Source organism: Crinia signifera, chromosome 2, assembly GCF_055691185.1.
Source record: "Crinia signifera chromosome 2, ASM5569118v1, whole genome shotgun sequence".
NCBI lineage: Eukaryota > Metazoa > Chordata > Amphibia > Anura > Myobatrachidae > Crinia > Crinia signifera.
In genome coordinates, this window is record NC_139218.1 from 313,901,657 (window position 1) to 313,929,388 (window position 27,732).

The 27,732-nt window shown below is 46.0% G+C and overlaps 1 protein-coding gene and 1 pseudogene across 8 annotated transcripts in view; one reads left to right on the top strand and one right to left on the bottom strand.

The window, feature by feature from the left end:
• The window catches only part of LRRC63 (leucine rich repeat containing 63), a 119,271-nt gene extending 92,536 nt beyond the window's left edge, over positions 1–26,735 (top strand). For all 8 annotated transcript variants that reach the window (XM_083168980.1, XM_083168979.1, XM_083168978.1 and 5 more), the window contains 7 exons: positions 1,036–1,089; positions 4,961–5,109; positions 11,953–12,051; positions 12,969–13,105; positions 19,928–20,011; positions 26,004–26,240; positions 26,398–26,735. In XM_083168980.1, the coding sequence (XP_083025106.1) occupies positions 1,036–1,089; positions 4,961–5,109; positions 11,953–12,051; positions 12,969–13,105; positions 19,928–20,011; positions 26,004–26,240; positions 26,398–26,581 (944 nt within the window). In that variant the 3' untranslated portion in view covers positions 26,582–26,735. The remainder of the gene's footprint in view (positions 1–1,035; positions 1,090–4,960; positions 5,110–11,952; positions 12,052–12,968; positions 13,106–19,927; positions 20,012–26,003; positions 26,241–26,397) is intronic.
• LOC146060857 (U2 spliceosomal RNA) lies at positions 25,176–25,384 on the bottom strand (annotated as a pseudogene).
• Positions 26,736–27,732: the final 997 nt, after the last annotated feature.

The window sequence follows — 27,732 nt, forward strand, 5'->3', positions numbered from 1 at the left end:
TTAAATGCGAGGGCCCCAGCACAGATTGGTATCTGAGCCGTTTACACTGGGGAAAGGCAGGTATCGCATGAGGCGGCTCGCACACGTGTATTAGTTATAGTGTTTGAAAATATCCTTTAACAACCTTACCAATACAGATGTGTCTGTGCTCAGGAACAGATTAGGTCAGTGGTTCCCAAACTGTGTGCCGTGGCACCCTGGTGTGCCGTGGGGGACTTGTAGGGGTGCCTTGGCTTGGTGGTCCAGGACCAATTCAAGTTATTTATGTCCAATATAATAGTCAATTTGGGGACTGACAGTAGTGAATCCTGTCCGTTACCACATAACTGATCCCTTAGGCGTGCGCACATTGAGTGTTAAGGGTGCACAGGCACCCCCTAATGCTGTGCCCCACCCCCACACGTATTGCTGCTAGTAATACCAGCAATACCTTTTACCAAAGACTTTTGTTTTTTTAGACCTGTATTCCATTAAAATAAGCGCCCATCAATCAATTATGTGTGTTTTGCCTTATTAATTGTATTACACCATTGTCATATCACTACATAGCTGTGTCATCCAGATATGATTTAGACTTTATTTGCATGTACTGTTACACAGAGTAATTAGAAGATTGAAACTGAAATAGGCAGGAGATTATGGTGTGGCTGAGAGACGTTTTATATTATAGTGAGTGCACGACCTGATTGGCGGTGTTAGACAGACCCAATGGCGGTGTTAGACATGCCCAATAGGTGGTGCTAGGCACACCACTTTGACAGTGCACCCCCTAATAAAATGTGCTGCGCACGCCTATGACTGATCCTAAGGATGAGTACTAAACACAATTTATTTAACTTAATATTTGTTTCTGACTTTCTTAATGATAAACCTTTAGCCTAGGGGTGTCGTGAAAAAAATTCTGGTACTTTGGGGTGCCATGATCCCAAAAGTTTGGGAACCCCTGGATTAGGTGAATGTTACCACTGTAGAATTGTTTGCTGTCTGGAAAATGTGCTACTAATTATTGTATTGTTTTGTTTTTTTCCTTAACAGAACAACAGCTAGCACGTATAAAAGAGGGAGGGGAGGAGTGTATACAAACTATAGGTTAGTGACATTTGTTCTTGTTAATATTCTATGTGGTTTTTGTCTTCAAATTTATGTATAAGGTGTAAAGCAGACCAAAAAATTATTAAAATAATGTAAGTTTTTTTCTATAAAAAGGAATAATTGTTTTGTGGTATATAAAACGGAAAATCAACTGCATCATCTCGCCAAGCATGTAATACTAGCTTTCTCACCTTCTAAAAATAAGGTTGGAAGATGTTTGTTCTTGGTTAGAACATGAGCAAGTTTCTAACCATCTAGGCCACCTCCCCTCTAACCCTTGAGGCAGAGGTGTAATTATGGGGGACATTTACCAAAATGGATTCGTAGAAAAAAGGTGTATTCGTAGGCAGAAATACACCTTTTTTTTACGAATTTGTATTTTTGGGATTTACAATCCCGAAAATACAACAATTTGTATTCCTAAAGATGGAACATTTGTATTTGTATTTACAAATACAAATGTCCTACACCATCGATAGAATACGACAGAAATCACCATTCAAAAGAATGGTGGTTCCTGATGTACTAAGCAGCCGTACTGATAATACGGCTGCTAAGTGGTGTAAAACACCCACGCAAATACGACAGGAAAATACACCCTGCTTTCCCTGTCGTATTTGCTTTAAGCCTGCACGGATCAGTCAGATCCGTGCAGGCTTCAGTGTAAAAAAAATAGAAAAATTAAATAAATAAAAAAATCGGCGTGGGGTCCCCCCCCACAGCTGTAACCAGCACCAGGCTGAAGGAGCCGGGGCCGGTAATTAAAAATCAGGGAACCTGACAAATAGGGGTTCCCCGATTTTTAACAACCAGCCCCAGGCTCCAGGTCTGGTTCCCAAAATACGGGGGGACAAAATGACTAGGGGTCCCCCGTATTTCAAGAACCAGCCCCAGGCACAACCAGCCAGCAGGGTAATGTCACAGCCGGGGGACACTTATGATATAAGGTCCCGCGGCCAAAACATTAACCCCCTGACCGGTCAGCCTGGCCAGGGGCCCTGGGGGAGTGGGGACCCCCCCAATGAAGGGGTCCCCCCCCTCCAGGACTTACCTGACCAGGCTGAAGCCTGGTGCTGTCCTCGATGCCCCTGGGCGGTGGGCATCGGGCTGATTCAAGTGTAAAAAATAGAACAATCTATTGTTTTTTTACTGTGGCACTACAAGTGCCAGCAAGCCTCCCCAGCAAGCTGGGACTTGGAGAACCACAAGTCCCAGCCTGCTGGGCATTAAAGGGCCCGCTGGCACTTGTAGTTCCACAGTTAAAAAAATAGTACACAAAACACACTGACACACATTTAAAATAAAACTTTAATACATACAAAGCCCACACATACTAATACTTACCTATCTTCTTTCCGTAGGTAGCCCTGGTCCTGATGTCCTGTGTCGTCTTCGGGATCCATGTCGACGTCGCTGTCGGCGATGGCGTCCCCGTCCGGATCCGACGAAATCCATGGAGGAAGCTGTGGAAGGAAACCATACTCACCTGTCCCGGGGCGACGCAGTCCAGGTAAGGGTCTTGGCAAAAAAACAAACCGACACCCCGAAACCAGCCAGACAGAGAGCCGCACGGTGTTTGTGTACATCATGCGGCTCCGCCTCCCGAATGCCGCTATTGGCCGCCTTGCGGCCTAGCGGCCAATCAGAAGCCGCTAGGCCGCAAGGCGGCCAATAGCGGCATTCGGGAGGCGGAGCCGCACGATGTAAACAAACACCGTGCGGCTCTCTGTCCGGCTGGTTTCGGGGTGTCGGTTTGTTTTTTTGCCAAGACCCTTACCTGGACTACGTCGCCCCGGGACAGGTGAGTATGGTTTCCTTCCACAGCTTCCACCATGGATTTTGTCGGATCCGGACGGGGAGGCCATCGCCGACAGCGACGTCGACATGAAGAAGGACGTCGACATGGATCCCGAAGACGACACAGGACATCAGGACCAGGGCTACCTACGGAAAGAAGATAGGTAAGTATTAGTATGTGTGGGCTTTGTATGTATTAAAGTTTTATTTTAAATGTGTGTCAGTGTGTTTTGTGTACTATTTTTTTTAACTGTGGAACTAAAAGTGCCAGCGGGCCCTTTAATGCCCAGCAGGCTGGGACTTGTGGTTCTCCAAGTCCCAGCTTGCTGGCACTTGTAGTGCCACAGTAAAAAACAATAGATTATTCTATTTTTTACACTTGAATCAGCCCGATGCCCACCGCCCAGGGGCATCGGGGACAGTACCAGGCTTCAGCCTGGTCAGGTAAGTCCTGGAGGGGGGGGACCCCTTCATTTGGGGGGTCCCCACTCCCCCAGGGCCCCTGGCCAGGCTGACCGTTCAGGGGGTTAATGTTTTGGCCGCGGGACCTTATATCATAAGTGTCCCCCGGCTGTGACATTACCCTGCTGGCTGGTTGTGCCTGGGGCTGGTTCTTGAAATACGGGGGACCCCTAGTCATTTTGTCCCCCGTATTTTGGGAACCAGCCCCGGACCTGGAGCCTGGGGCTGGTTGTTAAAAATCGGGAACCCCTATTTGTCGGGTTCCCTGATTTTTAATTACCGGCCCCGGCTCCTTCAGCCTGGTGCTGGTTTCGGCTGTGGGGGGGACCCCACGCCGATTTTTTTTTAAAATTTATTTATTTTTCTATTTTTTTTTTACACACTGCAGCCTGCACGGATCTGACTGATCCGTGCAGACTGCTAGAAAAATTCGTATTAGCGGCCGTATATATGTGCCGCTGATACGAATCATTACACCATCGGAGGGTTACAAAGCAGTCGTATCTGACTGCTTTGTAATTTCCCCTCCGGAACACGACTTTGCGTACGACTCAAACAGTCGTATGCAGCCGTAGGGGAAATACCAATACGAAAAACTAGGTTTTTCATATTGGTAAATTTCCCCCTATATCTCAGTTTATACCCCTTTTAGACATACTACCAGGGATTTTGGCCAGTTTACCCGGGATTTTCAACCCAGGTCACTCCCAGGATTTTAGTAACAGACCCCCTTTCACACTACACCTCAAATCCGGGAAAAACCCGGGTATACCCCTTTCACACATAAGCCAGGCTTTTCAAGCATTTCAGTGTTTCATCACTAAAATGGGACACGCCCCGGCAGCAAAAAAAGCAACATCACATGTTTAAAACTGAAAAACCCGGGTAAACCCATTCAGACATAAGCCGGGTATTATACCCGGGAGTTAAATACCGGGAAAAACCCTGGTCAATTGCAGGTGCTCAGTATCCGGGAGTAAAATCCCGGGTATACCCTTTCAGACATACACTAGTCCCGGGTTTGGGCGCGTTCATGTGAAAAAAACCGGGATTTTCGCATATGTCTGAAAGGGGTATTCGGTGCCCCCCAGCCCAAATATGCTGTGTGTCAACATTCAGCTGTGCATGTCATCGCAGAGTCCAGCTACATTGCTTGCTGCAGCGCAGGCTGAGTGGTACCAGGCAGGAGCCATCCTGTACCCTATTGCAGAAGTTAGAATGACTCCTGGTATAGAGCCAATTAACTACAGGTGCTGCTGTACATGCAGGTGCCCATTCAGGGCTTGGAGCCTCCATTGTCTCTGGGAGTTACGTCCCTCCCTTGAGGACAGCCTGGCTGTAACTGTATGTACTTGTCCGACACAATAATGCTTTTAATGTAGCTTGTGAATATATCTATATATATATTTATATATATATATTTTATTAGATGCTCTTTAGATTTGTCAGCAAAATGTTGGTCTTCATAGTGCAGAACTTTCAGAAGTTGGAGCTTCATTTTAATGAACAAGAGCATCAACTTTTTAGACAAATGTAGTGTCCTCTTTCATTCTGTTTTACAATCACTGTAAATGTTCACCGTTCAGCATTCTTGTCCATCTTTTTGAAGGAGATGATTCGATACCGCACTTCTTTAATTCACAAAGTTTGCAAGACTCTGGAACATTGTATCAGGAGCAGAGTAAAATGATAGCAACACACTGTGATCTCGCAGTGTTGGAGAGCCTTGTACAGGGAGGAGGTACTCTCAGTCTAAAGGTACGAAGTGCAGGGTCTTAAGATATTTTGTGTTGTGGTTGTTGCCTTATTGCTTACTCTGCAGACTGCATATGAAACAAGAGAAGGGACTCGCACCAGGCGAGTTTAAGCAGCGCTTGTAGCAATGAATAAGACACAATGGTATAAAAAGATACAAATTTTACTAAAAAAGTATACACAATATTACATAATATATGACAATAAAAGAACACAGTAAGGATTATGGTAGGTGATAAAAGTAAACTGGAATTAACGATTCTTAAAAAAGGTGAATGTCCCCGCCTCAATGAACAATACTGAAAAGGTAAGTATTTTTCCTTGTTTTTAGAAAAATGGGTAAGTGCACATTACCAATAGATGGTTTCTGGATCCTTTCAAATAAAGATGTAAAGCTGGAAGTCCTCACGATGTATGCGGTGATTTGATGTATTGCCGCTGGAGGTATAAAGGGTCGCTCAGTATGTTCCAGTCCTCTTTTTTGGGGGTGTGAGAACTGATGTTGATAGTCTCGAACACCGGAGGATATTCTGCAATGATGCGCCCAGATGGAATTGCCAGCAAGGATCAATAAAGGCTTCCGTGCCCAGACAGGAACTGCGCCGGTATAGATGTTGTTTTACCAGCGATGACTGGAGCACGGTGTCCGCCAATGAAGGATGGTAAACCAAGGACTTTGTAAGTGTCCACAACCGGTTTGTAGTAGCAGTAGAGTCCAGAGGTGGGGAGAGGAAACACCAGGGTTCACCTAGGTGAACCCTGGTGTTTCCTCTCCCCACCTCTGGACTCTACTGCTACTACAAACCGGTTGTGGACACTTACAAAGTCCTTGGTTTACCATCCTTCATTGGCGGACACCGTGCTCCAGTCATCGCTGGTAAAACAACATCTATACCGGCGCAGTTCCTGTCTGGGCACGGAAGCCTTTATTGATCCTTGCTGGCAATTCCATCTGGGCGCATCATTGCAGAATATCCTCCGGTGTTCGAGACTATCAACATCAGTTCTCACACCCCCAAAAAAGAGGACTGGAACATACTGAGCGACCCTTTATACCTCCAGCGGCAATACATCAAATCACCGCATACATCGTGAGGACTTCCAGCTTTACATCTTTATTTGAAAGGATCCAGAAACCATCTATTGGTAATGTGCACTTACCCATTTTTCTAAAAACAAGGAAAAATACTTACCTTTTCAGTATTGTTCATTGAGGCGGGGACATTCACCTTTTTTAAGAATCGTTAATTCCAGTTTACTTTTATCACCTACCATAATCCTTACTGTGTTCTTTTATTGTCATATATTATGTAATATTGTGTATACTTTTTTAGTAAAATTTGTATCTTTTTATACCATTGTGTCTTATTCATTGCTACAAGCGCTGCTTAAACTCGCCTGGTGCGAGTCCCTTCTCTTGTTCCTTTAAAGTGAGGAGTGACTACCCTCACATCAAAGCAGCTGCTTAAATTGCAGAGACAGCTCATTGTCAAGCGCCTGATTATTCCTAGTGAATACTTTTTTTCTTCTGCATATGAAACAATGTAATGCACAGAGATTGAGATGTCTGTGGGAGGCGGCCTGTATCCAGAAGCTTAAATTAGTGTTTCATAAATAATTGAAAATAAGCAGGCTAGGCAGCTAAAGCTTCTATCTTAACTTCAGATGGTGCATGATGCCCATCTCGCCTCTCCTGTTGTGTACCCTTTGCCTCCTCCCTCCACTATATGTTGACCTATCACTTATTTATTATTTATTTATTAACAGTTTCTTATATAGCGCAGTATATTCCGTTGCTCTTTACAATATGAGACCATGATAAAACAAACTGGGTATTTACAGACAGTCAAAGGTATGAGGGCCCTGCTCGCAAGCTTACAATCTATAGGGAAATAGGCATTGATACAAAAGGATAGATATTCTTTATTGCATAAAGTCCACCAGAATGCAAAGGTTCCTGGGGCGAAATGTAATAGGGTGCGATTTTTGGACGAGTTCCAAACTCGCCAGAAATCGCACCTTTAAAAATCGCGTTTTTTGCCGCGAATTCGCATATGTAATGAGATGCGAATTAGCGGCAAAAAATGCGATTTGCCGCGATTTCCAGTCATGAAAATGTGCGCATTTTCAGTCATGAAAATGTGCGCATTTTCATATATGCGATTTTGGGTAAAAAAATAAAATTAAAAAAAAAACGGCGTGGGGTCCCCCCTCCAGAGCATAACCAGCCCCGGGCTGAAAGAGCCGGTCCTGGTTTCATAAAATCACAGGAACAAACAAGTTGGGGTTCCGTGCATTTTATAAAACCAGCACCAGGCTCAAGGGCCGGTCCTGGTTCCCAAAATACGGGGGACAAAATGACTAGGGGTCCCCCGTATTTCAAGAACCAGCACCGGGCCCAACCAGCCAGCAGGGTAATGCCACAGCCGGGGGGAGACTTTTTATACAAGTCCCCCCGGCCAAAGCATTTAGCCCTCTGACCGGTCAGCATGGGCAGGGGTCCTGGGGGAGTGGGGACCCCCCCCAAAGAAGGGGTCCCCCCCCTCCAGAACTTACCAGCCCATGCTGAAGCCCGGGGCTGTCCTCGATGCCCCTGGGCGGTGGGCATCGAGCTGATATTTGGTGTAAAAAAATAGATAAACTATTGTTTTTTACTGTGGCACTACAAGTGCCAGCAAGCCTCCCCAGCAAGCTGGGACTTGGAGAACCACAAGTCCCAGCCTGCTGGGCATTAAAGGGCCCGCTGGCACTTGTAGTTCCACAGTTAAAAAAATAGTGCACAAAACACACTGACACACATTTTAAATAAAACTTTAATACACACATTACACACATACTAATACTTACCTATCTTCTTCCCGTAGGTAGCCCTGGTCCTGATGTCCTCCGGTCCTGTGTCGGCGTTCCTCTTCATGTCGACGTCCTTCTTGAAGTCGACGTCCCTGTCGGCGATGGCGTCCGGTGTCCGGGTCTGACGAAATCCATGGAGGAAGCTGTGGAAGGAAACCATACTCACCTGTCCCAGCGCGACGTAGTCCAGGTAAGGGTCTTTGCAAAAAAACAAACCGACACCCGAATCCAGCCGGACAGAGAGCCGCACGGTGTTTACATCGTGCGGCTCCGCCTCCCGAATGCCGCTATTGGCCGCCTTGCGGCCTAGCGGCTCCTGATTGGCCGCTAGGCCGCAAGGCGGCCAATAGCGGCATTCGGGAGGCGGAGCCGCACGATGTAAACACCGTGCGGCTCTCTGTCCGGCTGGATTCGGGTGTCGGTTTGTTTTTTTGCAAAGACCCTTACCTGGACTACGTCGCGCTGGGACAGGTGAGTATGGTTTCCTTCCACAGCTTCCTCCATGGATTTCGTCGGACCCGGACACCGGACGCCATCGCCGACAGGGACGTCGACTTCAAGAAGGACGTCGACATGAAGAGGAACGCCGACACAGGACCGGAGGACATCAGGACCAGGGCTACCTACGGGAAGAAGATAGGTAAGTATTAGTATGTGTGTAATGTGTGTATTAAAGTTTTATTTAAAATGTGTGTCAGTGTGTTTTGTGCACTATTTTTTTAACTGTGGAACTACAAGTGCCAGCGGGCCCTTTAATGCCCAGCAGGCTGGGACTTGTGGTTCTCCAAGTCCCAGCTTGCTGGGGAGGCTTGCTGGCACTTGTAGTGCCACAGTAAAAAACAATAGTTTATCTATTTTTTTACACCAAATATCAGCTCGATGCCCACCGCCCAGGGGCATCGAGGACAGCCCCGGGCTTCAGCATGGGCTGGTAAGTTCTGGAGGGGGGGGACCCCTTCTTTGGGGGGGTCCCCACTCCCCCAGGACCCCTGCCCATGCTGACCGGTCAGAGGGCTAAATGCTTTGGCCGGGGGGACTTGTATAAAAAGTCTCCCCCCGGCTGTGGCATTACCCTGCTGGCTGGTTGGGCCCGGTGCTGGTTCTTGAAATACAGGGGACCCCTAGTCATTTTGTCCCCCGTATTTTGGGAACCAGGACCGGCCCTTGAGCCTGGTGCTGGTTTTATAAAATGCACGGAACCCCAACTTGTTTGTTCCTGTGATTTTATGAAACCAGGACCGGCTCTTTCAGCCCGGGGCTGGTTATGCTCTGGAGGGGGGACCCCACGCCGTTTTTTTTTTTTACTTTAACTTTTAGCCTTTTTTTGGACAGAACCATGCACAGATCACACAGATTTGTGCATGGTTCTGTAAAAATCGCCAGCAAGAAGCTGGTCTATTTTTTTTGCGTTTTTTGGTAAGGTCCCATATGCGACTTTAGAACTCGCATCCTATTACATATGCGAGTTCTATAGTTTCCTATGGGAAAACATCTGGATGCGATTTTCAGTGTGACTGAAAATCGCATCTTTAAAATGTGCGATTTCGCGGTAAAAAGTGCGCTTTTTACCGCGATTTTTAACCTATTAAATGTGCGATTTTCGGAAAATGTGCGATTTCGGCCGTTTTTGACCAAAAATCGCACATGTCTAAAAAATCGCACCCTATTACATTTCGCCCCTGGTGTGCTGTATGATACAGTGACCCAGCAGTTTGGCCAGGGCTCAGAGGATAGAAAATATGAAAAAGAAAGAGAGAGGATATATGTGGCCTGTACAGTGGGGATGTGATTGGATAGGAACGGTATATGAAGTGGCTGGTTCTGGAATATGATAAGCTTGCCTGAAGAGGAACGCTTGTAGGTTTAGAGACTAGAGAAGAGTATTAATGTGCGTGGGAGAGCATTCCACAGACTTCTTGGGACTAACAATAAAGGGAATCCCAAATATTAAATGTTGCTATTCAGATCTAGACCCATGTCAACCATTTTCCATGCCGACCTAATGGTGTCGACATAATGACTGTCGACCATTATGCTGTAGACCAAATGATCTCAACACCTCTATTCCCATTGGGATGGTAAAGTATGAAAAAGTCAGTTTTTTTTTTTAATAAATCATGAAAAACTTTTTTATGTTGTCATTATGGGGGATTGGGTGTAGAATTTTGAAAACTTTACTGTAACATAACAAAATGTGGAAAAAGTGAAGCGCTGTGAATACTTTTTGTATGCACTGTACTTACCTGAACTGCTCAGTAAACTATGGCATGTGGTGGCCATGGAGACAATTTCCATTTATTTCAATAATAATATAACCTATATATTTTATCCAGATGTAGGAACTATGGTTCCTTTTTTATCAGGAATACTTTTCTAGCCAGCTAGTCCCAAGGACTTTCAGATATACATTTGTATTGAAATTCAGCCATCTATTTGACATAGTGTACTTGGTACTTGTGTAGTTTCATGGCGGCAGCTTACGCTACGTTTGAAGCTACGCTATTAGCATAGCCCAACGGCTGCCTTACTTGTGTAGTTTCACGGCGGCAGCCTAAGCTACATTATCAGCGTTGCCAACAGATGCCTTACTTGTGTAGTTTCACGGATGCAGCCTAAGCTACGTTATCAGCGTAGCCCAACAGATGCCTTCTTGTGTAGTTTCACGGTGGCAGCCTAAGCTACGTTATCAGCGTAGGCTGCTGCCGTGAAACTACACAAGTAATTACGGAACTGTTGCCGGGAACTGCATCTCTGTCCCCGGCATCCCTGGCAAGCATACTCAGCGCCTCTCTCACACTGTCGGCGCCAGCATGATCCCCTCTCTTTGGCGGAGAGGGGATCATGCTGGCGCCGGCGGAGAGGCGCTCCATCTGTTTGACACGCAGGAGCATCTCAGACGCTCCAGCAATAACTCGCTTCTGAGTAGCAATTACGGCAGGGTACAGCAACCCTGCCTACAGTGTTAGGGCTTCTGTAGCGCCTTTTCAAACCCCCACTATCCACGGCAGCCCGAAGCGTGGTGAGCAAGCCCCTACATGTAAGATAATCCACATCCGCTCGCCATCCTTCGGGCTCGGTGGCTCGCTGCGCTTGCCACACTATATAAAATCAACTCCACGCCGACGTAGATAGTGGGGTATGAAAAGGTTGGGAGGACGCGAGGCTCGCTGCGCTCGCCACGCTTCAGGCTGCCGTGGATAGTGGGGGTTTGAAAAGGTGCTACAGAAGCCATGGATAGTGGGGGACTGCCGTAATAGCTACTCAGACGCAGGAGCGTCTCATTGCTGGAGCGTCTGAAACGCTCCTGCGTGTCAAACAGATGGAGAGCCTCTCCGCCAGCGCCAGCATGATCCCCTCTCCGCCAAAGAGAGGGGATCATGCTGGCGCTGGCAGTGTGAGAGAGGCGCTGAGTAGGCTTGCCAGGTACACCGGGGACAGAGATGCAGTTCCCGGCAACAGTACGGTAGTTACTTGTGTAGTTTCACGGCAGCGGACGCTGATAACGTAGCCAGGGACGCTAAAGTGGCCGCGGGAACACTACGCTACTTCTGACTGACTACGCTAACTACGCTGGCCGCGGGAACACTACACTACTTCTGACTGACTACGCTAACTACGCTGGCTGCGGGAACACTACACTACTTCTGACTGACTACACTAACTACCCTGGCTGCGGGAACACTACACTACTTCTGACTGACTACACTAACTACCCTGGCTGCGGGAACACTATGCTAATTATGACAGGAACGCTACGCTGACGGCGTAAGCTGCCGCCGTGAAACTACACAAGTACCCTGTACTTTATTGGAGAAACCAGCTGTCAAACCAAATAGGGTATTTAATTAGCAAAACTAACCCTTAAGGTAAAAGTATATAAACTCTAAAAATGTTATGCACTAAATGATAACTTTGGAAACATTATTGACATTTATAATAATCAAAAGTTACAAGTTTACCTGTAATAAACTACTGTGAAACATTATTCTTTTTTAGGCCTATTTTATATCCCAACTTCCAGACCTGACCCCGCTGTATAACACTTTATTTTACCTGAACTTGTCTTTTAATGAATTCTGGCAATTTCCCACAGAGGTAAGGTGCAGACATAACTATTGGTATACAATATGGTCTTTCTGTAGCACTGCTGCATGGGGGTAGTGATGGACAACGTGTTCCTATACTAAATACATTGCTTTATATGTCTGGGTCAGTTCTGTGTCTTCCACAAATCCCTTTATATCATGCAGCCAGTTTCCTCTTCTGCTTAGTGCATTGAATAAAATGAATCCTTGGTGTGATTGGTGTCATATTCATAACTGTACCTGGATGATATAAAGGCTATGGTGAAAACTACAGAAGAATCTAGGTATATTCAATGTCGTGCTGTGCCGATAGCTTGCTGTCTTAGCCTGCCCTCAGTATTCAACCCACGCCCCCTTCACTCGCCGTTTCCAAAAACCGAGGTGGAAATGCTGTCAAAACAGCAAGGCTTACGGCTATATACGGCGAACTCACTGCATTTGCGCCAAGAGGACGGCAAAGATTTCCCCGGAACATTGCATACAGCGAGCGCCCCCCTTGCCGGCTGCATTGAATATACAACCACAGTGTACTTAGAAAATGTTACATCAGGCCATATACAGATCAATAGATATAACTAGCATCAGTGATATAATGGTTCTTTCCTTTTTATGGCCCTATACATGACTATCGCTATGACAAGAGATACCACATACTGTAGTAATCAAACAATTCTTGCATTTTGTCATGTATAATATAAACAGATAACTCATAATTAATATTCTTTTTTACAGTTTCAGATAAAATTGTATAGCGAATATTAGTTATTTTCTTGATGTTGCCATGTGACGAAGGGTTGGCCTGGGACAGTTTAGATGAGACAGGGAGATGGGCTGTACAGTCTTTTCATTCCAGGCTAGTTCAGTCATTCATGCCAAATCTTTCCACCTTCCTGCTACAACTGAATATTGGCTGCATGTTACTTTCAGGTGTACAAGCTTGAACATTTGGAGTCACTTAAACTGAGAAACAACCCAATCAAGGAGATTCCATATGGTATCCACAAGCTGAAGAAGCTCAGAACTTTCATCATGTCGTTTTGTTCTTTGTCCTCCCTTCCTGCTGGGTATGGCGGCCACATCATTACTAGACAATCATTTAGCCATGGCTTCAGCATGGATTGTGTAGTATAAAGAAACTTCCCTGCTAGCACGGAGCTACTCCATCCTCAATTACATATATTACACAAAGAACTTGCCCCATATGACCTGCTCTCTCTCTCTCTCTTTGATCGAGACCCAGTTAATTTCTTGAACATCCTCTTCATTCCTCTAAGCCTGGGGTAGCCAACCCTAGTCCTCGAGAGCTACCAACAGTGCATGTTTTTTTTTTTAACATCAATATTTTATTGAGAAGTATTTGAATTTTAGGTGGGGGGTTACACAATACAGAAAAAGGGGGAGAAAAAGGGGGGGGGATACAGGGGGGTGCTTGAGGGGGGGGGTACATAGACTCTGTACATACATAGACAGTATTTATTGTCAGCAGCACATATTGAAAATTTAGTAAACCTAAACAGGTACAACAGGTAAAATAACAACCATAATAATAATATAGGTTAAATCTATCGGGTTTAAACAAATTTAACGGAGTAGTTAAGCAGACAACACTCTTGCAATAAACACAAGTAGATCCTAGTAAAGGGAATAAGGAATCATGGAGAGTTTGTAGAGACGTCCTGCGTCTCGTTAAGGCTAAATTGAAGGGGGTCGCTTTGGGGTGATTTGGGAGCGTGCGGTGTACCCACTCCGACGGTGGTATATACCTGCCATGGCGACCAGCGAGCCATGGAAGGAGGTGAAGAGCTGGGGTCAGAGGGATATTGCGTTTCCATGGTGTAGTTGAAGTTGAGTTTCTGAATCACTTTTGAAAGTGGGGGAGGAGAGGGTTGTTTCCAACACTGGGCCAGGGCTGCGCGAGCTGCAATAAATATGTGGCCTAGGACATAGCGTTTATTGGGTGCGACCTTGTCAGGGAAGGTATTGAATAAAGCTATTAGAGGAGCGGGCATTATTGCTGTATCTAGGACCTGATTTGCTAAGTCAAATACATCTTTCCAAAACACGGTAAGAAGGGGGCAGGACCAGAATATGTGGTATATATGGCCTATGTTACCACATTGTCTCCAGCAAAATTTAGAACATGAGGGCCAGAAGGAGTTTAGCCTAGCTGGGGTTAGGTATAATCTGTGTATCAGCTTAATGTGCATCTCGGTATGGTTTATACACTTTGACATGTTATAGGAAGAAAGGAAGATTTTGCTCCATTGAGCATCTGACAGGGCTATACCCAGGTCAGCTTCCCACTTAGTCTGTGCATTGGATTTAGGGGAATCCGGAATGTCTTGTAATAATTTGTACCAAAATGTAACATCCCCTTTGGTGTTTGGTAGATTAAAGCGGGAGTAGATACGCGAGTCAAAGTTGCCAGGTGTGTTAATGAGAGTAGGGGCAGTATTCCACCAATGGCAGATTTGAAAGTAGTGCAGTAGTTCGGATTTGGGAAGAGAGAATCTCTGCTGGAGAGTAGGGAAGGGGAGAACGGCCTGGCCTTCCAAAATATCTCCCAACTTAGTTATACCTAAAGTAATCCATCTAGCTAGGTGTAGGTTGGGTATTAGTTTTGAGATTGATCTTAATGAAATTAGAGGGAGTTGAGATATGGGATGTGGGAGTCTAGAGTTCAGGGAGTCCCAGGCTGAGATGGAGGCCTTAGTAGTTGGGAGAAGCGAGGAGAGATCAGGGCGGAGTTGTTTGGGCAATCTAAGTAGATCTTCTATTGAAGTCGGGGCATGCAGTTTCTCAAGGTCTACCCACTGAGATTCTGATTGCGGTTCGAGGAGAGATTTAAGCTGGGCTAGTTTACAAGCTTCATGGTATAGTGTCAGGTCTGGGAGAGTCATTCCACCTTTGGTTCTAGGGAGAGTCATTCTAGAACGGGCTAGTTTGGGGGGGCCTGAGGACCAAATGTATTTAAGCATAATTGAGTTGCATACGGCAAGCTCTTTCTTGGGGAAAGTGTAGGGGATCGTGCGGAAGATATACATGAGTTTGGGTAGGAGAGACATTTTAAAGGCAGCCATGCGTCCCATCCAAGATATGTCGAACGCAAGCCAGGATTTAGTGAAGGTAGCCAGTGAGCTGAGGAGGGGAGGTAAATTAACTTCAAAGACTTTCCTAGTATCTGATGGGATGTTTATGCCCAGGTAGCGTATAGATATTTTCTGCCAATTATATGGGAATTTAGAGGATAGGGTTGGGTATGAGTCCGCTAAATTAATGGGTAGGGCGTCTGTTTTTGTGGTGTTTAATCTGTAGTATGAGGCTTTGCTGAAACTGTCAAGAATGTTGTGAAGGTGGGGTAAAGTGCGCAGGGGGTCAGAGACAAAAAGTAAAATGTCATCTGCAAAGAGGCTCAGTTTGTGTGAAGAAGGGCCAGATCGGAGTCCAGGAAAATCAGGGTCGGCCCGTATTCTGGAGGCGAGGGGTTCGATAGATAGTACAAATATCAACGGTGAGAGGGGGCAACCCTGTCTCGTTCCATTGGATATGGTAAACTGGTCTGAAAGAAAACCATTACTGAACACCCGGGCCGTGGGGGTACTATATAATGCTAAGATAGATGACATAATCTGATTCCGAAATCCAAATTTTGAGAGGGCGGCCTGCATGTATTCCCAGTTTAAGCGATCAAAGGCCTTCTCCGCATCTAATGACAGCAGCAGAAGGCCCTGGTCATCCGTAAGTGAGTCAATCAAGTTGAACACTCGGCGGGTGTTGTCTGAGGATTGTCTCCCCGGTACAAACCCCGTCTGGTCCGGGTGCACTAGCATGGGGAGATAGTTTTTAATTCTGGTGGCTATGAGTTTTGCAAATAATTTAGTGTCGCCGTTTAACAGGGCTATCGGACGGTAATTCTGGCAGTGAGCCGGGTCCTTCCCCGGTTTGGGTATGGTTATTATTTGTGCTTCTAGCATTTCTTTAGGGAAAGATCCCAAAGAGGTGATGGTGTTAAAAAGATTGGTCAAGTAGGGCGTGAGGATTTCACGGTAAGTAGTGTAAAAGTTATTAATGAATCCGTCGGGACCCGGGGCTTTACCTCTGGGTAGGGATCTGACAGCGGCGTCCACTTCAGATTGGGACCAAGGGGCATTAAGGGCCTCTAATTGATCACTGGTCAGGGAAGGCAAGTTTACCTCATCTAAAAAGGAGGAGATGGAGGCGTTGGAGGGTTGGGGGGTGTCTGGGTCTAGGAATAGGTTATATAGTTGTGAGTAGTAGTTAGCAAACTGGTTAGAAATATCCTTAGGGTTCAGAAGTTTCTCCTTTGAGGGGGAGTGTATGAGCTTAATTCTATTTTTAGCATGTTGCATTCTCAGTTTGCGTGCTAACATTTTCCCAGATTTATTCCCTGATAAGTAGAATTTTGTACGGAGTCTGTTCAAGGCTATTTGAGTTCGGGCCAAGAGCATTTTCTGCAATTGACTGCGGGTTTCGGAGAGTTCTTTCCTTAGGGCAGCTGAAGGGGAAGATTGGTTTCTACAGTCTAAGTCTTTGATTTTGTTTTCTAAGTCGGTTTGTCTTTGGATGTTTTGTTTCTTGAGGGCAGCCCCGGCCTGAATAGCGGCACCCCTGGTAACCGCCTTAAAGGCACACCAGTGTGTGAATATAGATGTGTCTTGTGGGGTGTTGTTGGTAAAGTACGAGGAGATGCTGTCAGAAATAATTTTATTGGGCAGCGGGTCGGTTAGAAGATGGGGAGCTAATCGCCAGGGTCTGGGCGGCATGTGGAAGGTGTTTAACGACCATTTCCACAGGATCGGGGCATGGTCAGACCAGGTGATAGGGAGGATGTCTATGTCCTTGGAATGTTGTAGCGTCCATTTGTCACATAAGAGCATGTCAATTCTAGAATATGAGTTGTGAACGTTTGAAAAGAAAGTGTATTCTCGGCCCGATGGATTGTGTGTTCTCCAGATGTCGTATAAGTCAAATTCTGTCAACATATTTCGAAATGCCAAGGAAGGACCAGAAGTGGGAGGGAGTCGAGATGCGGAGGATTTGGGGGATTTATCGAGATATGGGTTTAAAACTAAGTTGAAATCTCCCATTATCAGCAGTGACCCCTTGGCAACTTTGCGAATTAAAATAAGTAATTTACGCAAAAAGGGAATCTGGTTGGAGTTAGGGGCATACACTGAGACTAGGGTAACAGGTTTGTCATCTAGCAATCCAGTCAGAATCAAATAGCGCCCGTTCTTATCTGCAGTGAGAGAGTGTTGGGTAAAAGTTACTTTATTACTGAAAAGGATGGCAACACCATTACGCTTAGACTGAGCATTGGCGAAAAAGCCTAGAGGGTATCTATTGTCTCTAAAGATAGGGGGGTTTACAGAGTTGAAGTGAGTTTCCTGTAGGGCGATCACGTCTCCCCTCTGTTTATGGAAAAAGGTTAGGGCAAGTTTACGTTTGTTGGGGGAGTTCAGTCCCTTAACATTTAAAGATAAAATCTTAGTCGCTATAGAGCCACTCGGATAGGATGATGGGTGTAATGGTCCACAGATAGTGGCGTGTTAACCTGGTATATAAGGTGCTTATACTATGGGGTATAAGACAGAGTCTAGTGGGTGGGGTGGGGTTTTGACTTATAGGGAGAGAGAAAAAAAGGTTGGCAGGGAGAGGGAAAAGAACAAACCAAAACGGTCCATTATATCGGACCGACATGACTACTGCAGGTAGGAGGAAGGGGGAACAAGTGCAGTAGTATAGGAGAAGGTGGGGGCTTAAAGGTGGCCTAGCGCCACCGCCCATGTAGACCACATAGGAATCACTAACTAAAACAAATATTTGCAAAACCTGTGCGATACTTGGAGAATAATATAGACTATCAACATATCTATTAAACATCCCGGCTAACATAAGACAGTTTATCTTAAAAGCAAGGCGAAAGAGCATGGAATGTTTAAACAAACAGTAAGACTAAGGAACTAGCGGTTGTTACTAAGTTGATACTTAGCCACTGGGTCAAACTCCGGGGTACGGAGAGAAGATGTCCAGGAACGGGATTTATGGGTCATATGCCACAAGGAGGGCAGCGGAGTAGTCTCTCAAGTGTCCACCCATTCCGTTCTTGGAGCGGGAGCTTGTTTAGATGAGGGTGGGTGTTTTACCGTGATGTCCCATTCTGAAAGGAGTGCGGTTTCTGCTTCAAGGGACGAGACGGTGTGCGTGGAGTCTTCGTGGGTAATCAAAAGCTTCACAGGGAAACCCCAGCGGTAGGGAATGTCGTTGGCTCGAAGGGCTGTTGTTATCGGGACTAACGCTCTTCTTTTGGCAAGTGTCACAGCGGAGAGGTCTGGAAAAATCTGTAGGCCTCCCAAGGTATTTGCTTCTCCAGCTGATCTTGCAGCCCTCAGGATTCGCTCCTTGATAGTGAAAAAGTGTACACGTAGGAGGGTGTCTCTGGGGAGAGCAGAGGAGACTTGTCGGGGTCTGGGGAGCCGGTGGATACGGTCAATTAAGAGGTCTCTGTCTTCCACGGAGGGTAGCAGTTTTCGGAACAGCGCAATGACGTAGCCCTCCAGTTCAGGGTTGGATACCGAATCTGGGATCCCTCTGATTTTTATGTTGTTCCTCCTGGATCGGTCCTCGAGGTCGGCCATCTTGTTTTGAACTGCTTCGATTTCTGCCTGTTGTTGGTCGTAGGAGGAGAGGAGGTCATTATGGGATGCCACCAGTTCCTCCATTTTTCTCTCGAGATGATCTGTTCGGTTCCCCACGGCTATCAGGTCGGTTTTGACTTCACGGATCGCAGTTGTTAGGTCTCTAGTCAGGTCCGATTTGAAGGTAGACAGTATTTGACATAGTAGACCAGCTGTAAGCGGGGTGTCAGGTGCACATTCGACGCCTGCAGTTGAGAAGGACAGGCCGGGGCCAACAGTGCATGTTTTGCAGGTCTCCTCACAGAATCACAAGTGAGCTAATTAGCTCCATCTGTGTATCTTTTAAAATGTGTCAGTGATTAATGAGTGCAGCAGCTAGGTTGTCTGGAAAATGTGAACTGTTGGTAGCTCTCGAGGGCTAGGGTTGGCTACCACTGCTCTAAGCTGTCTAGTATTTATAGTGTCTGAATAGTTTTGAAATCTACTGAGCTTCATCTACACAAATGCTTTATATAGCCATTTGCAAGATAGACCTTTTGAGGGAAATTTAATAAAATTCTATTTCACATGGGATGTTGCTATGGGCAACCAATAAGATGCTATATATTTTCTTCTAGAAGGTGCTACATAAATATAAATAAGAATTAGATTCAGTTTGGTTGCCCATAGCAACATCCCATATGAAATAGAACTTCCATCTTAGTAAATTCCCCCCTTTGGATGGAAAAAGATAAATCAGTTAAAAAACCTTCTATAAGAGGATTCTAGTATTTTTATTAATTCGATCTGTAACATGACTGCCTTCATTTTATGTGTTTTTATTATATTATATATATATAGATAGATAGATAGATAGATAGATAGATAGATAGAGAGAGAACGATAGGCAGGCACTCGTCCCTCTTTTCATAATAGCCGCGGTGCAGGTAAAATGCGAAGGGACCCGCACTCACCGGACTTCACAATCATTCAAAAAGGATGTGATTATTTTTATATATACACAGGTTTTTGGTATTTGCATTAATGTGATCTTAGCCAAAATAAAGTGACGTCAAATAAGAACGGAATATTTTAATATGACATAATACTGTATGACACCTCCTACATACCATGCAGTTGTAGTATATCCTGCCACACATTGAGAACCACAGATTGTTTTATTCAGAAATTTGGTTAGTTTTTAATTTGCTAATTTGTACATATTCTTATTTTATTTATTTTTTGTAGGTTGTTTTTGCTACCACATCTCCAGGTTCTGGATGTGTCCTATAATAACATAACTTCTATTGCCAATGATATTTCCAGTCTCAGGTAAAAAGAAATGCCTTTATCACTGTTTGTGTGTGGGATTTACACAAGTTCTTTGTGCATAGAAACTAAAGAGAGGAAAGTGAGGTTGTGTTATTGTGATGTACCAGGAATTCATAAGTTTCTTATGTTTGTTTACTGAAATATTAGTTAAAAAAAAAAGATAATTTCTCTGTCGTCCATCCTGATGATGCAGCTAACTATGGGATGTAGGAGGGTCAGCAGGAGCAAGGCACCTATGCTAACTTATTTGAGAGGCAGGCTCCTCCCTTCTGCATCCCAGCATTCCTCAGTTCATTTCAGGTGCCCACAGAAGTGGGTGCTATGCTGACTGGCTGCGGGCTGCAGCCGTTTTAGAGTAGCTAGGAGTTTGTTTTTTTATTAACATTCTCTATTTCAGTGGTTCTCAAACTGTGGGTCCTGACCCCAAAGTGGGTCTCGACCTTCTCATTGTGAGGTCGCAACTCCATGTTGCTGACCATCAGGTTGATGACTTTTTTTAATATCAGTGATTCAAGGAGTTTGTTATTTTAGACTCCTCCCATTATTTTGTGCCTCCACAATGCTGCCATGTTTGTGCTGTCTGCTGACTACACATGTGATGTGATGACCTTCTGCAGTAACTTGCTGGGGTCCCATAATTATTTTTATTGTCTGATGGGGTCCCATAATTATTTTTATTGTCTGATGGGGTCCCATAATTATTTTTATTGTCTGATGGGGTCCCAGAGCAAAATAGTTTGAGGACCCCTGCTCTAGTTAGTTACAGCTAAGTAAGCAGGTTACAGTGTGAAACTTCCATAGGAAGTTTCTGTACACTGAAAGCGCAGCAGAGGCTGACAGAAGCGCGTCCTGTCAGCACTGAGGGGTAGATTTATTAACATTCGATCAGGGGAATATGCGCTATCCCTGTGCGTTAAGGCAGGGGATAGCGCTTTCCCTGATCTATGACACCCGCTCAGCGGGTGTCTAACGTGCGGCGCTGTGGGGCAGGAGGCATAGCGCAGGGACGATATTTTGTACTGCACACCTGCCTCCTGTATAATTTATGAACGGTCAGTGAATTGGAAGTAAAACAGAAATTAAATATAGCAGTCTAGCATCTGTGGGCTACATTCAAATGCAGCCATTATTTGTACTGTATGAAAACAAATATGAATGTACAGTTGCATGCAGAATCAAGGGTGTATTACTAAGATGGAGGTGCTATTGAAGATGGGATGTTCCCCTAGCAACCAATCAGATTCTGTCTTATCTTCTAGAACAGGGGTGGCCAACCGGTCAGAGGTAAAGAGCCGAAAAATATCAGTCGTCAAGCCAAAGAGCCAACATCATGCGCGCGCCGAAGGCGCGCGCGCCAAAAAGGGGCGTGATCGGGGGAGTGGTCAGGGGCGTGGTCATATGACACATGGAGAGTGGCCACATGACAAATCTTTATGCCCCCAGTGCCAGATATGCCAACCAGTGCCAAACATCATATGCCCCCCACAGTGCCAAACATCACATGCCCCCCACAGTGCCAAACATCACATGCCCCCCACAGTGCCAAACATCACATGCCCCCCACAGTGCCAAACATCATATGCCCTCCACAGTGCCAAACATCACATGCCCCTCAAAGTGCCAATCATCACATGCCCCCCACAGTGCCAAACATCACATGCCCCTCAAAGTGCCAAACATATGCCCCCCACAGTGCCAAACATATGCCCCCCACAGTGCCAAACGTCATATGACCCCACAGTTAGGAAGCTGGGCCCTCCAGCACAGGTGTTGCCCACAGTGCAACACCTATGCTGGAGGGCCCAGCTTCATAACTAAAGGGCCCACCTAGAGGGCCAGGAGGGCCCAACAAACAAATGAGCCACGGGCCAAGAGGGCCCGACTAATGCGCACACAGGCCAGAAGGGCCTGAATTTGCCCACGGGCCTAGTGTCCGACACCCGGTGGTCTAGGGTGGATGGAGGGTAGGAGGCCAAAGGCCCCTACCTGGTGTTGGGAGAGGCCGCTGGGGGGAGCTTCGTCAGCTCTTTTGCTTCCCACCCCCGCTGGCCTCTCCGGGAGCCATCTTCTTTTTTCTTGCAGAAGGCGCCGGAGATCTTCTGTCTTGATCCCGGCGTCTTCTGCGGCGCCGGAACTCTTCTCCCCGCCGCCGTCTTCTGCGCCATCCTCCGGCGGCTTCTCGCGTCTTAGAGGAGCGCTCCTGCGCTCCGCCGGCGTGTAGAAGACTTTTCGCCCTCCCGCTGGCGTCTGATGTCAGACGCCGGGGGCAGGGTGGAAACGGCGCGGCGAGCGCTGATTGGCTCACCGCGGTCGTTTCCTAATGGCCGCCAATGCGGCGTTTTGAATTTGGCAGCCGAATTGGCGCCAAATTCAAAACCCCGCTTTGCAGACGGGAGGCTGGAGCCGCAAGTTACAGCGCGGCGAGCCGCGGGTTGGCCACCGCTGTTCTAGAAGGTGTTCAATAAATAAGAAATAAAATCTGATTGGTTGCTATGGGCAACATCCCATCTTCAATATAACAATCTTAGTAATGTTACCCCTCAGCCTCTATGGCCCTGATTCTGGTTCATACTCTCCCCTGCACGTTTGCACAGGGAAGCGATGTTTAGCAACTGCGCATGCGCAAAAACTTTTATGCACATGTGCAGGCACTTTGTGCAAGCAGGGGCAGTATATTCACCGGCACATTCCCACCTAACAGTGCGGGCGGGGGCCGTGGGGCGGCAGCCAGGGGTAGCACCCATGGGAAGACCCAGCGTTTCATGGGCATCCCCATGAAAACGCTGGGCGTTCCCATGAATGGGCCATAGTGTGGGGGGTGGGCAGCTGACGGCAGATGTTTGCTGCCTGTCCGCTTCCCGTACAGGGACGCAGCAGATCTAAGACACCACAGAGATGTCTTAGTTCTGCGAGCGCTTGCAAAATCATTTTATTTTCCCCCGGCAGGCAAGGCTGCGAATGGATGTTTATGCTAAACATCTATTCATTTGCAGGGAAATCGGCGTGCGAGGGGGGTGAGCGTTCGTGTGGGGGTAGACGTTTGTGCGGGCGGTGTTTAGGTGACCCACAAAGCTGCATCATGTGTATATGGCAATTGTAGCTGTTCATTCAGCAATTGCATAGTAAGGAACTCATCAGTTCTAGCCTCCGCACGCCCTGTAATCTGGCATTTCCATATCTATAATCTCCTCTGAATAGAGATGAGTCCATACTGTTTTGCTGAACCCTGCAGTTAATGTGCTGTGTTGCAAAAGTGTCACAGCAAATAATTGTGTCATCTGCTGGAAAAGGAACAGAGTGTGCCTAGCTGCGCTGACTAACAAATAGGTAACAGTGAAGCAAGGAATAAGCCCGCGTCACATCAGTCTGCTGCAGCCGCCTGTGTAATAATGTATGAGTTAGCTCAGAACAGTAAATATTTATATTTCTCCAGTCTAAAGGGGCATACACACAGGTTGATTTCAGCTCCATTTCTAAGCGATCTGACTAGATCGCTTAGAAATGGAACTTGGATCGCTCAGTGTGTATGCCCCCCAGCGATGGCAATGTGCGGTCCTGCGTGTCACTATCGCCTGCAGGGAAAGACAGTACAAGCACTTTCTTCCCTGCTAAGACTGCAGTGTTTTGCATATTACCATAGTGGCCACTTAGGCTAATTATACCCCGACTATAGAATGTATGCCACCCTCTAAAAGCACTGTATACTTTAGAGCAGGGTGGCCAAACTGGTCCTCAAGATCTACCAACAGTTCATGTATTTCAAGCAACCTGTGGATCTATAGTAGGAATGAAAGCAGCATGATTGAAAATGTGACAGTTAGTAATCACTGCAGCTGTGCACCAGGTAGGTGATCTGGAAAACGTGGTCAGTTGGTAGATCTCGACGACTGGTTTGAGATCATTAAATGTCTGTTAAAAGTTATGTTTTAAAAAGTGCTACATAGTAGCCCTAAATATTCTCCCCATCACTATACTATGCCACCCCAATATCTTCCCCTTGACACTGGTGAACCTACTGCCTCTAATTGGGGGCCAATTCAATCTAATTGAATAGCCTGTAAAAAAAAATGTTTTACCTTAGGTAATTGGATACCCCCCTACATATGAGTTTGAAGAAACTCAGGGAGCCCGAGGTGTGCTCCCACCACCACCAGTGACGTGACTAAACGCGTGCACAGGGGGCAGCCGTACAGAACTTGTGGCCCTCTCCCAAAGGAGAAAGGCCCCATGGTTCCCCTGACCTCCCTCAGCCATAAGGCCGAGGAAGGAAAAAAGGGATCGGTGGGTCCTCTTTGCCGAAGCTTAGAGAGACCCGCGTTTCCTCCACCCCCGGAAGGGTTTCGGACGGTGGGTCCTCCGCACCCGAAGGTTTGGAGGGACCCGCTTAGGCTTCCCTCCGCCTTGCGGCTCGGGGTTGCCCTCGAGGGAACCGGGACTCTCCCCAAAAGGTGAAGAGTCCCAGTCACGTTTGGGGAACGGAAGGCCCGTTAGGGACAGCCGCACTACCCAAATGAAAAAACGTGACAAACTAACGAAAAACGTGGAGTGCAAAACGTGCAAATCATAAAAAGAAAAGAATAAGGCCCTAGCCAGAAGGCCGGGGGGGGGTGTGAAAAATTGTCCTACCCCATCCAAAAGGACAGGGTAAGGACGTGAAGCGCTAACCTAAAGGGAAGTGCGCAGTGCAAGTGCCATTCGTGCAAGGTGACTTGGGATCACCCGTGCATGTCCGGCACCCCCGAGTTTCCCCGGGGGCACAGTGCAGCCTCGGACTCCAGGCAGCCAGCCAGTCAGCGTCCGACCAAGTGTTTCTCCGTCTCACCAGCAGGTACTTTCCAGCCCCTGGCATGGGAATGGGTACTCCACTGGGCTTTTCGAAAGACTCCCTTAGGGGCTGCACCCCCCTCGGAAGAGCAATCTACTCAGTCCCAGTGTTTCTCCGCTCCCAGGGTTAAGATACTCGGCTGAGCTTTTCGCGGTCTCCCCATCAGAGGCTACGAACCTCTGGAACAGGAGCCATCTACTCAGTCCCAGCCTTTCTCCGCTCCCTGGGAATGGATACTAGACTGAGCCTTTCGCTGTCTCATCCTTCGGGGGCTACAAACCCCGTCAAGAGAGTCAAACTACTAAGCCCAGTGTTTCTCCCCCCCTCCTACCAGTGGGTTTACGGAGCCTCCTACCACTGGCAGAGGTGAAGATACTTAGTGAGACTTTTCACTACTCCCGGGAAAAAACAGAGGGGTCCCACACCCTCCGCCCATCAGAGCAGCTACTCAGTCTCACCTTTCTCTATTCTCTGCCAGAGGCCAGTCCATACCCAACTGATAAGAACAGATACTACACTTGATCTTAGCCAAAAGGCCGAGAAGCGATACCCCCCTACATATGTGTCAAATTAAGCCACACACCCGTTGTCAGGAGTGCCAAAGCTGCCATTGTAAAGGCATGCTTACATATTCTGATGTGTTAGGTTTCAGACATGAGGAGAACAAGTGAGGCCATAGAAATATAAATTCTTAGTGGGCCGCGGTGCTCTGGCTACATGTAATATAATACGTCTCAGCACTGCAACATACATAGAAATTGAGGCAGTGTTAATGTGCCTTTAAGATTCCTTTCTGGATACAGCTCAATTTGCTCCTGCTGAAATATTCATAATTTTTAAAACATTGCAAATTTCTAAACTGTCTAGTCTAAAACAATAATTTATTAATACACTATTGATTTCTAATGTCTGCCAGTGATTCTGGCGATTACTTTATCTCAGAAATAAAGCAGCTTCCAATTACTTTAAAACAAGAAGCTACAAGTAATGAAAACCATTATGTTTTCTGGTTTGTATTCCAATACATCACCTTATTTCCATTGTTCAGATACGTTTTAAAGGAGACTAAAATAGAATTTGTGTGACTTTTTATTGTAAAAATAAATAAATGCATTATCTGAAAGTTATTTTCCCAGGTTGTGAATTGTATAATATGTATTTTTCTAGGTCCCTAGAGTTTCTGAACGTGGAAGGAAACAGCCTGCCTGCCTTACCCTGTGGGACACTGAAACTGTGGCTGAAGCACCTGCGCGTGGGGAATAATCAAATGCACCCCTTGTTGTGGGCTGAAAACACCCAAATTGGACCGCAACGCCTAATTGATTTAGCAGCCATGTCATTTGCCAAAAACGACATGTTTCGCTATTTCCCAATTCCCAGAGAAGTTAAACACATACTACGTGGGTAAGTCACTTGCGGGCAATTGCCAATGATTTCCTGTCGTCTGCTGAGTGCAAGTTACTGACTTCATTAAAATAACCTTTGGTATATTTGATGTATGACAGTAATCATTCCAATTAAGAGTCAAGAAGTTTAAATGTCTGTATTTTTTTCCATCCAGTTTAAAGATCTGTGATTGCTGCAAAGGAGTCCTGTCAGGGGATGGCCTTCGCTTTATCCGACCTTGTAAGAAAATCTTCGGGATCCGCGAGCTACCATTTGTGTTTCACGCCTGCTCGCCATCCTGTTACAGAAGTTTTATGGCTCAGACGGACTCTCTAACTCAGCACCTCTATGGAAGCTAACTCTTGCTGCTATGGCTATACATGAGAAGTTTGATGATCTAATTTTTCTTGGGCATAAAGATTGTTTTTTTTATGGATTATATTGGAAGACAGTCTGCATTACAGTATTTATGATTTATCTGCTGTAATAGTAAAGGCTATAATGTGATAATTAGCTACTGTCAGGATGACATTTTGTTAACTGACTACATCCCCCCACTGGTATCATTTTGCAGGTGGCAGCAAGTTCCCTGTATGAAGAAAAGACACACTCATCAGTAACTAGGAGTATGGAAAACATTGAGACTTGTTTAGCATTGGGAGGGATTATCATATAATTTATGCTTAGCATACTTAATGAGTAATATCATATTACTGGTTTAGGACTGGCTAATAATGATGCACTCTGCTGAATGTGAATCTGCTAACAAGCAGAAATATACTTGCCTTATAGTACCCAACAATAGGATCCTCCTGAACACCTGTCCTGTATGCAGCCCCAAAACTAAACTTCAGAACCTTTACTCTAACCAGTCTACATGGCACACCAGAAATCAGGGGAATTTCAAGAGAGGAGGAGGCCCCGGTGCAGCCTCCTCTATCTGGGCACTGCCGGGAGTAGCTCAGCCTAGTAGGGTATGAGGACTAGAGCTCTCAGTCCCTACTACTTGTGCACAGATATCTGGAAAAAAGTTGTGGCGGACATTTTTCTGTCATTTTCCACAGATTAAGCATTTAAAAAAAAAATGCTTGATGTGGGACCCCCTGGGACCACATTGCACTCATAAATATACCACTGCCAGAAATGTAAATTTTATGGAGCTCATCACAGGACAGTGTTGATTGAATAAAGGAATCCTGGGAGCAAGGATGCTGTTAGCGCTTATTGAAAACCAATGCTGAATGTATGCAACATGTAGCCAGGAGTTAAGAGAAATCATCATGGCAGGAAAATAAATACTGTATATAACAAATGTCTGAATAAATTCCCATTATATACTTTTAATAAAAAGTTTTCTATGCTTAGTGTTACTAAAATAAATGGAAAACACAAGTACATTGATTGGCAATACTGACAAGTGAACGTCAGACAGCTCATTTGGAATTCTCTTTCTCAGTAACTTCAGATTGCCGTTGTTTGACAAGATATCAGCATGTAACGCCAAACCAAC